General features: G+C 35.4%; 1 protein-coding gene, 1 non-coding gene and 2 pseudogenes across 2 annotated transcripts in view; 2 read left to right on the top strand and 2 right to left on the bottom strand.

Moving 5' to 3' along the window:
* The first annotated feature begins 1,000 nt into the window (after nucleotides 1–1,000).
* Nucleotides 1,001–6,643, top strand: LOC123721934 (annotated as a pseudogene).
* Nucleotides 6,644–7,777: 1,134 nt separating this feature from the next.
* LOC106707711 lies at nucleotides 7,778–11,794 on the top strand (annotated as a pseudogene).
* Nucleotides 11,795–13,609: 1,815 nt separating this feature from the next.
* The window catches only part of LOC106721769 (semaphorin-5B), a 40,584-nt gene continuing 36,258 nt past the window's right edge, over nucleotides 13,610–17,935 (bottom strand). Inside the window, exons 13-20 of the mRNA XM_045682194.1 lie at nucleotides 17,625–17,864; nucleotides 17,466–17,542; nucleotides 17,175–17,391; nucleotides 16,643–16,801; nucleotides 16,350–16,496; nucleotides 15,860–15,982; nucleotides 14,553–14,686; nucleotides 13,610–14,205 (exon numbers count right to left, since the gene is read on the bottom strand). Of these exons, the coding sequence (XP_045538150.1) occupies nucleotides 13,984–14,205; nucleotides 14,553–14,686; nucleotides 15,860–15,982; nucleotides 16,350–16,496; nucleotides 16,643–16,801; nucleotides 17,175–17,391; nucleotides 17,466–17,542; nucleotides 17,625–17,864 (1,319 nt within the window). The 3' untranslated portion in view covers nucleotides 13,610–13,983. The remainder of the gene's footprint in view (nucleotides 14,206–14,552; nucleotides 14,687–15,859; nucleotides 15,983–16,349; nucleotides 16,497–16,642; nucleotides 16,802–17,174; nucleotides 17,392–17,465; nucleotides 17,543–17,624; nucleotides 17,865–17,935) is intronic.
* LOC123721995 lies at nucleotides 15,142–15,231 on the bottom strand. Its single transcript, XR_006756374.1, has one exon. It is a non-coding gene; the product is annotated as a U6atac minor spliceosomal RNA (small nuclear RNA).

Below are 17,935 nucleotides of genomic sequence, written 5' to 3'. Positions count from 1 at the left end.
AAAATACATTTCAAAACATTCCCCATCGATAAAATCTTGGCTGAAGAAGGTCACAACTGTTTGAGACTTCCTCGTATCATCCAGATCTTAATCCTATTGAAAAGGCATGGTCTATTATAAAACAGTACGTTGGCAGCAAAAATGTCAAATGGAACATTAATATTGCTAAAGAGCTCGTAAAGGAAAAGATTAATATGATGGGAGCAAACGTGTGGGAGGTACTTTGCAACAAAATAAAATCGATAGAAGAAGAGTACATATATAAGAAGTGACCACATTATTGGCAGTGAAACAGAACATTTTATTATTCGCGTTTACGACGACAGCTCAGATAGTCAAGATGAAGATGAAGAAGATGACAGTTAAGGTTCTGATGACAGCTATGTAATGCCCTCTAGCAGCACTTCCGGCAGGCAACCTCATCCTTCTAGTAAAACTTTATTCGAAGATGATTTCTTGGAAGGAATTACACCATTATCGGATGATTAACCGATAATGGTGTAGTTCCTGGTGTAAACCGAAAGACAACCATTAAATTATTCAGTGTTCTTTTAAAAAATGTGTTTTTTTAAATTAAGTTCCATAATTTTATTTAAATGTTCGAATAGCTGTAAACTAACATGCAAAATCGTTTCACAATTTTATAAATATAATAAATGTTTACAATGAAAAACTCTTTATTCAATCCAGCTAGGCACATCACAACCAGGCCCGACCAAAAAAAATTGCTTAATTATAATGAGCGCGATTGTACATGTGAGCAAACTGCCCCACTATTTTTGTCCAGCGCTATTAACTCGTGACGGGACCTATACAGAGTAGTAGATAAACTAAACTAGTAGGCGCTAAATAAACTAAGTAACAATATTTGTAGTTTTTAATTTTATATATTACTAAAATAAGAAACGTAATAATCGTTTTTTAGAAATTACATTTATTGTATAGTTTCATTTTTATAACAGTTTTGAATGTCTAAATTTATTTTAAGTTGTTAAAATAATCTAAACGTATGTATTGGTTTATCGAAACGATTACACGAATCATTTTAGATAATTAGAAATTTCTTGATAAATCGTTTAGACGCTTCTATAAAATGGTGACTTTAATTAGTCTAATTGTTCTCTCTATTAGTTTGTGTCTGACATTTTGTGATGCGTTTAAAATCCTGGTAGTATTCCCGTTTCCTGCGGGCAGTCACTGTAGCCTTGGGGATGGATATGTCAGGCATTTGCTCAACGCCGGTCATGAGGTATTTACTAGTATTATTACAATCATAAATATGATATATACTGGGTTAGTCTTACATAACCTGTATCCACAGGTGAGCACAGTTAATCCAAAAGTTAACTTCGATAATCGTTAAATCGTTAAATTCTCGAAAATTGGACTCAAGTTAAAGTTAATCGTTAAAGGTTAACCATACCAAAATTGTACTGCTTTTGAAGCTGAGAAAAATAAGTAAAACAAGTAGAAAAAATGATTTAAACACACATTTATTTATTTCGACCTCTTCATAACACAATATGCACGAAATGAACATACTTGTGTAAATTGAAATTACTTTTTGTGGCGACACTTGTTTCACTTTTTAGTTTCACTATAATATACGTATTAATTTTATTTATCAAATACATTATCTTTTCACGCTTGATTATTTTGATTGCAATAGAACCTGGAAACTGTTAGTGGCATTTGTATCTCAAGTATTAGACAAATTGTAAAAGTATAAATGCAGTAAAGTGTTTCCAAACCTTCTATTGGTTTTGTCCAGTTGTTCACGTCTTTCACGGACGCTCTTATGCATCACATTTGCACACGAACTTCACATATATCCATTACCAACTCGTTCGTTCACAATTCGACTCACTAACAGACGCCGAACATAGCTAACCTTACGAGCGTGGCATGCCGCGTTATCATCATCATCAATACATAGTATAAAACAAAGTCGCTTTCGCTGTATGTCCGTATGTATGCTTAGATCTTTAAAACTACGCAACGGATTTTGACGCGGTTTTTTTTAATAGATAGAGTGATTCTTAAGGAAGGTTTGTATGTATAATAAATGCATAATATAGTAGAGAAACACTGATAAATTTAAAGTTTTCTAATGTGATGTCGTAAATAAGCACGTTTTTTTGCGCTTATATTGCAAACGCTGGCTGAACCCTACGAGATAGACCAAAATAATGTACTACAGTATTGTTCACCTTAAAAAGTTCAACAAAAAAGTCCGCGATGGTATATGTCTATCTCTTAGGGATAACCCAGCATAACCATTTTTATTCTTTTACGAAGTGATTTTAAACAATACAGCATTAATCCTTATCCATTTAAGTACCTTAAATAAATTGTGCATTTATTCTGTAGTAGGTATATTTTGCATTGCACCCGTGCGAAGCCGGGGCGGGTCGCTAGTTTAAACAAAATTACAGCACGTCTCCAAGTGCCTTATGTAACGATTAACGGACTGAATTAATGAAAGTTAACAAAGCGTTAACACTTTTTGAGATTTACTTAAAAGTTAATTCTTTAAGCAAAATGTTAACTTCGTTGATTAACGGATTAACGAGTTAATGCCCTCCTATGCCTGTATCAGAGTTATGCCTCACGATTCCAACGATTTGTTTTACCCGTCTGAGAAAGATTGTAATGTTCTTCGTGCGTATGTAGGTTTGTAAATTCTATTGTAACGGCCTAGAGTCTAAACGACTGATTCAATTTTGACTATTGAGGTGTCATTCGATTCGGCTTCTTCCCCGGAGTGTCATAGGGTGTATGACAACGGCACAAAACACATATAGTGGACATGAGAGATGCTATTCTAAAAGAAATAAAGAAAAGAACGAGTTCAAATCTCACTCGCCATAACTTTTTCATTGCTAATTTTTTTTCTTCAATTATAGTCAAGAAAGTTTAATATCTCATATTATCATATAAAATGTTTGTATTTAAGGTCACCTACATAACACCATTTCCGAAGAAAAATTCGAACCCGAATCTTCGACAGATAAGCGTTGCTGACAATGTTCATGCACTGAATGGTGGGTAGTTTATAACTTTTTACTCACGTTACGTTTCCAATGTTAATGACTTGTACAAAAATATTATACGTTAATTTATAATATACTAGCTGTCACCCGCGACTCCGTCCGCGCGCAGTTAAAAAAAACTAAAGGGGGGGGGGGTATGAAAAATAAATGTTGGCCGATTCTCATACCTACTGAATATGCTCACAAAATTTCATGAGAATCGGTCGAGCCGTTTCGGAGGAGTTCAAGTTCGAACCCTTTGTTCGAACTTGAACTCCTCCGAAACGTTATATATTTTATATATAAGATTAAAAAATAACAATTTTTAAAAATAAAACTATTGTCTCAATTTATTTATAGCACAGGCATTAGACATAGAAGCTCTGATGAAGCATGAAATGGAAATGGATCAGGACCTGCTCTTCCACATGTCTGTGAACGTTACCAAGAAGACGTTTGAGAATGCAGCAGTACAGAAACTCTTCAACGACGCATCTGAACGCTTTGACGTGGTGATCGCTGAGTGGATGTTCAACGAAATATATAGCGGGTTATAAACGAATCTTTAGTTCAAAATATGTTACAAATCTTGAAATTGAGCTGTGGATCATCAAAATAATATGGCCTATCTTAAGAGGGTTTCATAAGCAGTTGGTTCTAAAATCTCTCCAAAGGTTTTTGATTATAACAGAAATAACTTTTATCAATCTTTTCCTTTTTGTCTTGTAGATTTATTTTTATTTAGTAGCTTATTGATAGTTTATACCGATGTAATATATTTATTAGATTACTAGCTGTTGCCCGCGACTCCATCCGCGCGGAATTTAATAAAAAACTTAATAAGTAGCCAATTTGTTCTTCCGGACTATGTCTTTGCCCAATTTCAGCGTGATCCTTCTAACATTCACCCATCCATCCATACATCCAAACATTCGCATTTATAATATTAGTAAGATTTTAAATCCTTCAAGTTTTCATTTTGACACATATAAGTAACTCGTAAGTATTTTACTCGATCCTTAACTTGCAGTGTCGCAGCTGTGTTCAACTGTCCTCTAATCTGGTCGTTACCCTACGAGCCAAACTTCGTAAGCCTGAGTCTGATAGACGAGCCGAGTAATCCCGCGTACTCCGCCAATATACAGTTCAGTGATGTACCACCCTTCACCTTCACACAGCGTGTCTTCGCGCTATGGTTTCAGATAATGCATCGAGTGAAATATTTTCTGTAAGTACTTTTTTATACTTGAGCATACAGCCATCTGAATTCGCCGAAATAGTGAAGCGACCGCTGCCCATAGACATCTGCAATTGCAGATGCGTTGCCGTCCTTTAATCGACGGATAAGGGGACACACAAAAAGAGGACATTTTCACTTTCTGTCCACCTAAGTCCCCGCCTAATTCACTTCCCCTTCTCATCATTTACTCCTAAGAAAAGGGTGGGAAGGAAACGTGGGCAACACACTGATCAGGCGAAACGTTATATTACTTCTGCTTCACGCCTGTCTTCTGTGTGGTCCTTTTATTTTATCAGAAATGTATTCTCAGTATTCTGAGAAAATAAATAAATCTAATGTACAATCAGCTGGTCAAGCACAAATAAAGCCCGCTTAAAAACCATCAATTTTAACTGTACAATTCGACTGTATGATAACTGAATGTGTATAGCGGGCTTAAGACGACCATTTATTTAATATACACGATTTACTTCATCACTGTTACACTTCTATCAATGAATTGCTTAACCTTTCTATCCAGATTCTACGAAAAAATCGAAAGCGACGTATACGAAAGTATTTTTAAGTCTATAGTCGCGAAGCGCGGTGGACACTTACAGCCATACAACGAGTTTAAATACTCCGCTGCTATGATCCTTGGCAACTCACACGTGTCCCTCGGACAGGCGGTGAGACTGCCACAGAACTATGTGCCCATCGCCGGCTACCATATTGATGACGTCACACCATTACCAGAGGTAGAGTTAAGACAGTATAGACCTGACTTGTAGAACAAAGTGTTAATGTTTTTGACACATTATGTTGTCTTTGTTTTATAAAAGAGATTGTAAGGGATGACAATATAATTAATACGAATTAGAAAGGTGTTTTTGGCTTTCTTAAGGAATGGTCTGATGAAATGAAATACTAAGGGCTTGTTACATAATGTCCGAGAAGTCTTGAATAAGCTAATTAGAGCTTATTTGCCAAATAAAGTCTTTGGCGTTTTCAATTTCGCAATCTCCAATTAAGCAGTGAAACGCTGATTATTTTGACAGGAATTATTTGTTAAAATCATCCTAAGATTCTTAAAATTCCTTTGTTATCAGGACTTAAAATTAATAATGGACAACGCGAAGAATGGAGTTATATACTTCAGTTTAGGATCGAATTTGAAGAGCAAGGATTTACCTGATAATATTAAAAATAATCTGTTGAAAATGTTTGGTGAATTGAAACAGACTGTAATATGGAAGTTTGAAGAGGCCTTACCAAACTTACCTAAGAATGTACACATTTTGCAATGGGCACCGCAAACAAGTATTTTGGGTAAGTTTTTCAGTTTCATATAAAGTATTTTTGGATCAAATATTGATTGTGTGATGGAAACAATAATGATTTTGAATTATATCCAGCTCATCCTAACTGCGTTCTCTTCATAACACACGGAGGTCTACTCTCGACAACTGAGGCAGTACATTTCGGAGTACCATCGATCGGAATACCAGTGTTCTTTGATCAAAACTTCAACGTAGACCAAGCTGTTAGACGTGGAATCAGTCTCAAAGTGATGCTATCAGAGAATTGTCATATAGATCTTAAGAATGCGATACAGGAAATGATGGAAAATCCTAAGTACGTACAATAGGGTTCAGCCTTATGATTACTTCTTGTCAAGTTTAATGTCTTACATAATTCCAGTACTGTAGAACAGTAGCGCTCAAATCCGCACTAGCATACAACTGGAATAATGTAAAAAATAACTGGCGCCAGTGAGCCTTAATAGTTAATGTCAGGCCAGCAATACTTTAGGAAATATATTATAAACTAGCTTTTGCCTGAGACTTCGTCTGTGCAGAATTAAAAAACTTAGTAAATAGCCAATGTCTTCTTCTGCACTATGTTCTCTATCTGTGCCGAATTTCATGAAAATCTGTAAAACCGTTTTGGAGATTAGTAGTTACAAATATCCATCCAACCATATTTTTGCATTTATAATATTAGTATGATAAACACTATAATTGTCTTTTTTATTATTTTAATTAATCACAGCAACAATTTTTAATCTCTTTTCGTTTTTCGTTTTTCGTTTTTAATTAATTTTATTTTATACAGATACCGTCAGAAAATGAAGGAGCTATCATTCGTTTACCATCACCGTCCCGTACCGCCTGGTAAGTTATTGGTACACTGGGTGGAGCACGTGGTACGTACCAACGGCGCCCCTCACTACCGCTCCGTCGCCCTGCTAGTGCCCTGGTACCAGAAAATGTATTTAGATCTACTAGTGTTGGTACTTGTAGTCATGTTTGGTACGATTTATGTAATAAAATTGTGTGCTGGAAAGAAAATTGAAAAGAAAAAGATGTTATAAGAAATGTGAATTTTGTGTTGCTTCTTTGTAAGAATATTTTTTTTACATATTGTTTTTGTTCATAATAAAATCATACATAAAAATTTACTTGGACTTTTTTATTTACCCTTTTGTGGATATTTCCTTCCTGTTTCAGTTATTTAAAAATATACATTTTACTAATATTTAAATACGAAAGTTTAGATGGATGGGTGTTTGAAAGTATATTCGGAACAGCTCAACGGATCTTGATGAAATTTGGAACAGATGTAGATCATAGTCTGGAAGAACTCACATAATTTTTCTTTTAATACCGCGCGGACGGAGTCGCGGTCAAAAGCTATCTTTTACCCACAGAAGTAGGTTTAGTCCACGATTAGTCCATCTCTCATTTTCCGCAATTAAATCAAGTTCTCGAAGGCAAATATCAACGGAATAATTTAAAGGAGATCTCTAATTACATACGTCAAGAATAATCTGGTATTACGTAAAGTGTAGATAACATTTTATCTGTTAAATAATAAGTCTACGTATCGGATGTCAAATGAGCCTGTTTGTAACTCAAACAATGCTTCTCTCGCTATTGTGTACTTTAATTAACGTATTTCTTTGTAAAATACATCAGATAATGTTACCACAGAGTTATGAATGAAATTTTAATCGAAAACTTTTTTTATATGATAGCTTTTTAAATGCCAATTTCGAGCAGCATTTTTACGTACATTATTCTGGCTGAATCTGGCATAAACCTTTGCTTTTCCTTCAATATCACATAGCATTTTGGTTATAAGTAACTAATTAGTAACGAGTTTAATCGCATGTTTGTTTGTGATTTTTTTATCACATCATGAATTGTTAATGTACGAGTACTAACATAACTTAGATTCGACCTATCGTCATAAAAATTTACTTTATATTTTCTTTCATTATGAAATCATTAGCATTTGTATAACTTAAACAACTCTGTGGTTTAATTGATAATGGGTTAACATGTAGACATTTCGAGGTCATTTTGATCTGATCTTAAAGTTGTTTAGTCAAGATGTTATGTCACACAGAGTGCGGACATCTTATGGTGCAATATTTATAGTTTTTAAATTAAATTTATTTTTACAGTTTCATTTTTATAACAGTTTTTAATGTTTAAGTTTATTTTTTAAGTTGTTAAAATAATCTAAACGTATGTGTTGGTTGATCGAAACGATTATACGAATCATTTTAAATAATTAGAAATTTCTTGATAAATCTTCTAGACGCTTCTATAAAATGGTGACTTTAATAAATCTAATTGTTATATCTATTGGTTTGTGTCTGACATTTTGTGATGCTTTTAAAATCCTGGTGGTATTCCCGTTTCCTGCGGGCAGTCACTGCAACCTCGGGGATGGATATGTCAGGCATTTGCTCCACGCCGGTCATGAGGTATTTACTAGTATTATTACAATTATATATTGGGTTAATCTAACATAACGTGTATCAGAGTTATGCCTCACGAGTCCAACGATTTGTTTTACCCGACTGAGAAAGATTGTAATGTTTTTCTTGCGTATGTAGGTTTGTAAATGTCATTGTAACGACCTAGAGTCTAAATGACTGATCTAATTTTGACAACTGAGGTGTCATTCGATTCGGCTTCTTCCCCGGAATGTCATAGGATATATCACATCGCCACAAAACATATAGTGGACATGAGAGATGCTATTCTAAAAGAAATAATGAAAAGAGCGAGTTCAAATCTCGCTCGCCATAACTTCTTTTTCATTGCTATAACTTTTTTCAATTATAGTCAAGAAAGTTTAATATCACATAATATTATCATATAAAATTTTTGTATTTAAGGTCACCTATATAACACCATTTCCGAAGAAAAATTCGAACCCGAATCTTCGACAGATAAGCGTTGCTGACAATGTTCATGCACTGAATGGTGGGTAGTTTAAAACTTTTTACTCACGTTATGTTTCCACTTTTGAATCACTTGTAGTAAAAATACTGTAGATTAATTTATAACATATTAAAAAAACTAGTTGTTGACCGCGACTCCTTCCGCACGGGATTAAAAAAAAATAATAAGTAGCTTATGTGATCTCCCAGACTATGTTCTACATCTGTGCCAAATTCCATCAAGATGAGCCGTTTCGGAGAAACCTTCAAACAAACATCCATCCAAACATTCGCATTTATAATATTAGTAAGATACCAATATTATAAAATGAAATTTTGTCTCATTTTATTATAGCACGGGCAATAGACATAGAAGCTCTGATGAAGCATGAAGTGGAAATGGATCAGGATCTGCTCTTCCACATGGCGGTGAATGTTACAAAGAAGACGTTTGAGAATGCGGCAGTACAGAAACTCCTCAACGACGCATCTGAACGCTTTGACGTGGTGATCGCTGAGTGGATGTTCAACGAAATATATAGCGGGTTATAAACGAATCTTTAATTCAAAATATTGTTGCTTAACTTAGAGCAACAAAATAATATTCTTTAAAAGAGCTTTTAGGACCAACTGTTTATCGAAACCCGTTGGTTCTAAAAGTTTATTTTAAGGGTATTTATATGCTAGTTTATGTATAGTTCGGGTTTCAGTTTTCACTAATACATAAATAACTCGTAAGTATTTTACTCAATCCCTTAACTTGCAGTGTTGCTGCTGTGTTCAACTGTCCTCTAATCTGGTCGTTACCCTACGAGCCAAACTTCGTAAGCCTGAGTCTGATAGACGAGCCGAGTAATCCCGCGTACTCCGCCAACATACAGTTCAGTGATGTACCACCCTTCACCTTCACACAGCGTGTCTTTGCGCTATGGTTTCAGATAATGCATCGAGTGAAGTATTTTCTGTAAGTACTTTTTTTATACTTGAGCATACAGCCGTCTGAATTCGCCGAAAGAGTGAAGCGACCGCTGCCCATAGACATCTGCAATTGCAGATGCGTTACCTACCTTTAATCGACGGATGAAGAAACGCACAGAAAGAGGAAATTTTCACTTTCTGACCACCTAAGCCTCTGCCTAATCCACTTCCCCTTCTCATCATTTACTTATAAGAAAAGAGTGGGAGGGAACGTGGACTAAAATTAGGCCTCCGGTAACACACTCTTCAGGCGAATCGCGGAATTACGTCAACTTCACGCCTGTCTTCTGTGTGGTTTTGCTATTTTACCGGAAATTTATTTAAAGTCACATAATTTTATGGGTTTCTAGTTTTATAAAACATTGTAATCTCAGTATTCTGAGAAAAGAAAGAAATCTAATGTACAATTAGCTGGTGAAGCACAAACAAAGCCCGCTTAAAAACCATCAGTTTTAACTGTACAATTCGACTGTATGAAAACTGAAGGTGTACAGCGGGCTTAAGATGATCATTTATTTAATACACACGATTTGCTTCACCACTGTTACACTACTATCAATAAATTGCTTAACCTTTCTATCCAGATTCTACGAAAAAATCGAAAGCGACGTATACGAAAGTATCTTTAAGTCTATAGTCGCGAAGCGCGGTGGACACTTACAGCCATACAATGAGTTTAAATACTCCGCTGCTATGATCCTTGGCAACTCACACGTGTCCCTCGGACAGGCGGTGAGACTGCCACAGAACTATGTGCCCATCGCCGGCTACCATATTGATGACGTCACACCATTACCAGAGGTAGAGTTAAGACAGTGTAGACCTGACTTGTAGAACAAGTTAATGTTTTTCATACATTAAGTTGTCTCTGTTTTATGAAAGAGATTGTAAGGGATGACAATATAATTAATACGAATCAGAGAGGTGTTTTTGGCTTTCTTAAGGAATGGTCTGATGAAAAAAATACTAAGGGCTTGTTACATAATGTCCGAGAAGTCTTGAATAAGCTAATTAGAGCTTATTTGCCAAATAAAGTCTTTGGTGTTTTCAATTTCGCAATCTCCAATTAAGCAGTGAAACGCTGATTATTTTGACAGGAATTATTTGTTAAAATCATCCTAAGATTCTTAAAATTCCTTTGTTATCAGGACTTAAAATTAATAATGGACAACGCGAAGAATGGAGTTATATACTTCAGTTTAGGATCGAATTTGAAGAGCAAGGATTTACCAGATAATATTAAAAATAATTTGTTGAAAATGTTTGGTGAATTGAAACAGACTGTAATATGGAAGTTCGAAGAGGCATTGCCAAACTTACCTAAGAATGTACACATTTTGAAATGGGCACCGCAAACAAGTATCTTGGGTAAGTTTTTCAGTTTCATATAAAGTATTTTAAATTATTTTCGGATCGAATATTGACTGTGTGGTGGAAACAATAACGATTTTGAATTATATCCAGCTCATCCTAACTGCGTTCTCTTCATAACACATGGAGGTCTACTCTCGACAACTGAGGCAGTACATTTCGGAGTGCCGTCTATTGGAATACCAGTGTTCTTTGATCAAAACTTCAATGTAGATCAAGCTGTTAGACGTGGAATCAGTCTCAAAGTGATGCTATCAGAGAATTGTCATATAGATCTTAAGAATGCGATACAGGAAATGATGGAAAATCCTAAGTACGTACAATAGGGTTCAGCCTTATGATTACTTCTTGTCAAGTTTAATCTCTTACATAATTCCAGTACTGTATAACTGGAATAATGCAAAAAACAACTGGCGCAAGTGAGCCTAAACAGTTAATGTCAGGCCAGCATAACTAGCTTTTGCTTGAGACTTCGTCCGTGCAGAATTAAAAAGCTTAGTAAATAGCCCATGTCTTCTTCTGCACTATGTTCTAAATCTGTGCCAATTTTCAGCGAAATCCATTAAGCCGTTTTGGAGATTAGTAATAACAAATATCCATCCATCCAAACATTTACATTTATAATATTAGTATGATAAACACTATAATTATGTCTTTTTATTATTTTAATGAATCACAGCAACAGTTTTAAATTAATTTTATTTTATACAGATACCGTCAGAAAATGAAGGAGCTATCATTCGTTTACCATCACCGTCCCGTACCGCCTGGTAAGTTATTGGTACACTGGGTGGAGCACGTGGTACGTACCAACGGCGCCCCTCACTACCGCTCCGTCGCCCTGCTAGTGCCCTGGTACCAGAAAATGTATTTAGATCTACTAGTGTTGGTACTTGTAGTCATGTTTGGTACCATTTATGTAATAAAATTATGTACTGGAAAAAAAATTGAAAAGAAAAAGATGTTATAAGAAATGTGAATTTTGTAAGAATATTTTTTTACATATTGTTTTTGTTCATAATAAAATCGTACATAAAAATTTATTTTACTTGTACTTATTTAATTACCCTTTTGTGGAGATTTCCTTCCTGTTTCAGTTATTTAAAAATATATATTAATATACATCTTATTAATATTTAAATACGAATGTTTAGATGGATGGATGTTTGAAAGTATCTTCGGAACAGCTCAAAGGATCTTGATGAAATTTGAAACAGATGTAGATCATAGTCTGGAAGAATACACATAATTTTTCTTTTAATACCGCGCGGACAGAGTCGCGGTCAAAAGCTATCTCCTACCCACAGAAGTAGGTTTAGTCCAGGATTAGTCCCCTCCTCTATCAATTTTTTACAGATAAGTGTGAGAAGGAGAAGTTATATATCTATCTTCTATATCTATCTTATATATATAAAAGAAAGTTGTGTTAGTTACACCATTTATAACTCAAGAACGGCTGAATCGATTTGACTGAAAATTGGTGGGCATGTAGCTTAGAACCAGGAAACGGACATAGGATAATTTTTACCCCGTTTTCTATTTTTTTTTTATTCCGCGCGGACGGAGTCGCGGGTAAAAGCTAGTATTTAATATAAGTGAAATAAACCAAATAAAAGAAAACTTAAAATGGCAGTCTTTATTTACGTCGTTAGTTTCAAAAAACAACAGTACAGTATATAAAACAATTTTCAAGTGTACAAATAAAATATATTTAGAAATGAATTTCATCAGTAATTTAAACATAAAATATAACTAACAGATCACAAGAACATAACTTACAATTTTTTTATCGGTGAGTTAAACAGAAAGCCTCTTACAAATACACGAGTTATTTTAACTTTACCTCTCTGAAGTTATTTTGTGAAATTATAACTTAATTTTACAATTTTCAGAGAGGTAATGTTCAAATGTTTAAAATCCATATAAATATACAATGCAAAAGATACTTTAACTTCTTCACTATAAGGCACATTATATCTTATCACATCACCGGGAATTCGAAATATTTATTTAACATTCGTATCAAATATTTTTAATTTTAAATTTATAAAAAAATAAAAATTATGAAATCTACTGACTGCAAAAGTCCTTTTTTTAAAATTTTATCATCTGCGCTTAGATCAAAGCCAGCTTAGTCATACATATTTTTCAAAATATAAATTTCATTATTATAAATTCTGTGTATATAGAAGTTAGAAAAAATACAACACATACACGTCATAATCCTATTTAATAAAAAGCATATAAAAATACCAATCACACACACAAAGACTCAACATGAGTCAATATTTATGTTGAAATATGTTCAACTATCTTAACATAACATAAACATTTGAAATTTCATATTATCTTAGCACGTTTAAAACATTTATATGCACTTGGGATGCTGATACTAAATACTGGAAAAATTATAAAAAATTCTATTATTTACATGGCACTTGTATTTGTTCTTGTTTATATTATTATTATTATGTATCGTTATTTAAATTATATATAATGTTATAAAAAATACATATAAAATATATGTTACAATCTTAGTTACAATGGCACTGGACGAACTAAAACTAAGATTTCTAACCTAAAAGCGACCAATCACATATCTTACAATATTACGATACAAAAACAGTACAAAAATATTATTTTTTTCAATCAATACAAACCGACTAGATGGTCACTTATAATTTTAAACTTCAAGACCGAAATAGGTTTGCTAAAATATTAATTGATTTCAACACTAAAACTTAACAAAACAATCGTCAATTGATTCATTATGTTCTAAAACAAAGTATTTTTGACAGCTGTCAGATTGACATATGTCACACTAGACACTAGTTGTCATATTTGTTTTTTTTTTTTAATTTATTAAGGCAATGGATATCGGAGTCCTTTAGCCTAACATATTTAGCCTGTCATATTTGTTTTCACTGGGTTCAAAGAACCAACTTCCGAAGAGGAGCACAATAGAGTTAAAATCAAAATTAAGACCACAATAAAGTCAAAATTCTCGAAAATGGGATCTGATTTAATCGAATCCGATTAAAAGCCTTTATATTTATTCATTCGAGAAACAAGAAAGCTATTGCTGTCATTTCAAACATATTTTGTACCAATAAAAAGGTTAACCTTTCGACAGCAATTTGTTCTGTTCAGTAGAACTTATCTTCTTCAATATCGAGGTTATTCTTCGGTTGGTTGGAATGTCTCCGTAATGTGCCCGAGTCGTATTCATTTGCGATTGCTTTTGGATATAGTTTTGGTGTCGCGAGCCCTGTGTTGTGATTGTTGGCGGGTATGTTGTTGCTCTTTGAGAGGAGCACGCTCGGTCCGCTCATACCAGTGAACGATGGTTGGCGTTTAGCTTTGCGCGGCTGTGGAAAGGTTAAGTGTGTTAAGATGATTCATAATATCCTAGATCTAGAAATACTTTACTATTAATATAATGCAGCTTGAAATTATAGTACTCTTTGCACTTATTTCGTATTCTTACTTTAAATCGCCTTTCTTTTTTCACGCTCACAAGCAGTTCTTTGTCTATATTTTTAGCCGACTTCAAAAAGAAGGAGGTTATCAATTCGACTGAATTTTTTTTTATGTGTGTTATTTACTCGACTATACAAAATTAAAGTAATCACTTTAGATATTTTTGTAAAATTTCTTTTTTTTGTCATTTCTGGTAACCCTGCAATGATGTGGGTGACGTAATGTCGGTACTTACGACGTCCTTGAGTGGTACAGTGACGTAGCTATTCTGCTTGGCGGTGATGTAGTGCGGGCTGGAGGGGACCCGCCCGCGACCAGCACCCCCCCGCCGGTGCCAGAATATCACCCCCGCCAAGCACACCAGGCAACCTTTACAATAAAAAAAATTTTATAACTTAAAAAATATACAATTTTTAAACATATTTTAATATTTAACAAGAAAGTAATACAGGTTAAATGACGAAAGAATTATTTAATTTTTATCTTTTTTAATTCTAATACTTTAGAATTTTTTCAATTATGTCGCCTGTTGGACTCGTTAAAATAGAACTTACATAAAACCAGCGATTAATCTGGTTTGTATTACGCCAGTACAGTAGGACAGTAGCGCCCAAAACAGTTTATGTCAAGCCAGCGCTACTGTACTACTATCCTGGCATAATGTCTTTCAAATTCACAATGATTATAATAGAAGGCGAGAAAGTTTTAAGACAACATTTCAATTAATATTTATTCCGACTATGAAGCAATGGCTTTAAGACAGTAAAGAGAAAAAAATAAATTTTGTAATCAAATTTTCTGAAATAATGGTTCTTTTTGTAAAGAAAAAAATGTGGTCAAGTAGTGCCTTAACCATTTTATGTGTTCCATCCTTGTCAAGGGGAGTGCTAACCGTCTCTCCTTTCAATAGACACAATTGGCGAATGGCGCACTTTACTTTTATTCAAACAACTGAAAAAACTTTAATAGCGTGTGTTAGAACTTTTTGTAATATTTTGTTTTTATGTTCCGGAATTTTTATATTTATGAGGAAAAAATTACTTATGAAATTCATTATATTTTGGCTAAAATAAAACAATTAAATTCCTTTTTTTAGTTTTTCAAATTTAAATTTTACAGCGCCATCTACCGACACAAAAGAGGAGAAAAATTTAACAAAATTTTTTTCTTCAATTCAAAAAAGATAGATATAATATAATACTGAGGATGAAAAAATTTGCTTGAAAATGTAGAATTATAACGTCCTGTTTCCTGTCCAAAAATAAAATTATGAGATAGCTTGGATTATTTACAACACCATCTATCGGGAGTAAATGAAATTACTTTTTCAAATCTCATTTTTCAGATTTTAGTAAACATTTCGATCGAACCACTTAAAGTGGGTTTCTTAGACCAACATTTCTTTATAAAACGTATCGTCATTCCTATGATTTTTGATAAAACAGTGATAACGATATGTTTCAAACAAAGACTTTGTTCTCAGAAACCAATGGTTACTAATTTAAACATGAATGACATTAGTTAATTTTGAAATAGTCTGACCCATAGCGAATGCGGCCACCACACAGCCTACAATAGCACCAACGCTCAAGGACTCGTTCCCGGATCCTGTCACAAATGAGGCCATCTCTACGTTCTGACTGTACGCCGGCATTGCGTACAATTCTGAAATAGAATAATTCTACTTTTAAACCTTCCTTCAAATACAAGAATTTTAGAAGGCAATGAATGGCCAAAGTTACAAAACAATGCAATTTTTTATCTATACAAATAAAAAAGCAAACTTGTATCCGGTGTACTCAAGAGTTTTCTAGTGATTAATTAATGACTGAGTGGGACAATTAGATACTATTTATAGGCGTATGTCTAGTTTTTATTTTATTTATTTTATAAATTACATTCCAGGAAATCTAAATAGTATATCATCTAATACTTCAAAGTTGCAAAGAGCATTCAAGCTACATTACATTAGGATGAATATACTGTAAAACATTTGATAAATCCGACTCGAAGGACCAAATAGTAAACGTACCATTATCCAGTTCTGTATCATCGGAGCATCTCGCGACTTGCACCTGCGCGCCGCTGCACGCGCCCGCCTCGCAGCTGCGCTGGCGCACCCGCTCGCCACCAGAACACGCCCCCCACGACCCCCAAGACCCCCAACCACTCTCTGATTCTGAAATTACAATTACCTTTATTATTCGATCAAATTAACGCTACTAAACAACCTTTCTTCTCTCATTTTAAATTAAATAATGTTTGAAGCTTGGAAACTGGGAGTTATTGTCGTGTAGTTTTGCAACAAGTACCAGGATGACATACCTGGGCAGGTGTTGACGCAGACGCGGCGCTCGAGCGCTGCGCCGGCGTCAGCGCAGCCCGCCGCCGACAGACACATGCGCGTGCGCGTGCGGTGACCCGCCGCGCCCCGCGCGCACTCCCCGCTGCACGCGCTCCACTCGCTCCAGCACGACCACTCACCTATTACATGTCATGTGTGAATGCGAACGATTATAAACAGTTTTATGCACGGTGATAATCTATATATATAAAAGAAAGTCGTGTTAGTTACACTATTTATAACTCAAGATCGGTCGAAATCGATTTGACTGAAAATTGGTGGGCAGGTAGCTTAGAACCAGGAAATGGACATAGGATAATTTTTACCCCGTTTTCTATTTTTTATTCCGCGCGGACGGAGTCGCGGGTAAAAGCTAGTTAATTGTAAAAATTGCAGATTCGACAGATTATAAAATAAGATATACTAGTATGCAAGGCGTATCGCGAATCCAACGCAGAAAAACCCCCCACGAATCTGTACCGATATCGGAAAGAATTAGTTGCAATGTATTACCTGTGCAAGCGTGCGTGTTACAGGCGCGCAACATGTCCGCTGCGCCGGCGCAGGGCGGGCGGCGACAGCGGCGCGCTCGGCCCTGCTGCCCGCCCCCGCACGCCGCCGAGCACGACCCCCAAGGACCCCAAGCCTCCCACCCCTCCTCCTCCAGGGGGGTGCTGCTGCAGGTGCCCAGAGCGTTACAATACCTCTCTTCTTCACGGGCCAGTGACAGCTAGAATTAAAAGCGTTTAAAATATCCGACTTGAAGGATCCAAATATAATTTCATTTTAAAGTTTATAAATTACTTTTATTTGTTCAGGTGAAGGCGCTTTGCATAAGAATTTAAAACGTTTCTCCGTGTAGCTGCCGTCAGAAATGTTGCCTGCAACAAAATGCACGCATTTAGCATACTTAAAAAAAATCAACAGTTTTCTGAAATTTCGAAGTTATTTAATCAAACTTACTAGGTATTTGCACCCAGGGGGTCCACGCGGTGGCCTTCCTCACTTCGCATTGCCTGAGGTCACATAATTGCTTCTCAGTGGCTTGACCCTCGCAGTCAGCGCCGCCGTGCTGCGGTATGGGGTCCGTGCACTGCCGCCGCCGCTCGCGGGTCCCAGCATTGGGCCCGCACCCGCTACCACTGCACGCCGACCACGACCCCCAGGGTGACCATCCACCGTCAACAGGAGCCAGTGCTGGGTCTAGAGATATTTTAATAAATTAAATATGTTAGTAGAAGCTAGAATGAATTAATAGTATCTTAAGATTGGCA

This window comes from Papilio machaon, chromosome 18 (genome assembly GCF_912999745.1).
Source record: "Papilio machaon chromosome 18, ilPapMach1.1, whole genome shotgun sequence".
Classification (NCBI taxonomy): domain Eukaryota; kingdom Metazoa; phylum Arthropoda; class Insecta; order Lepidoptera; family Papilionidae; genus Papilio; species Papilio machaon.
This window is presented reverse-complemented; position numbering and strand designations above follow the sequence as displayed.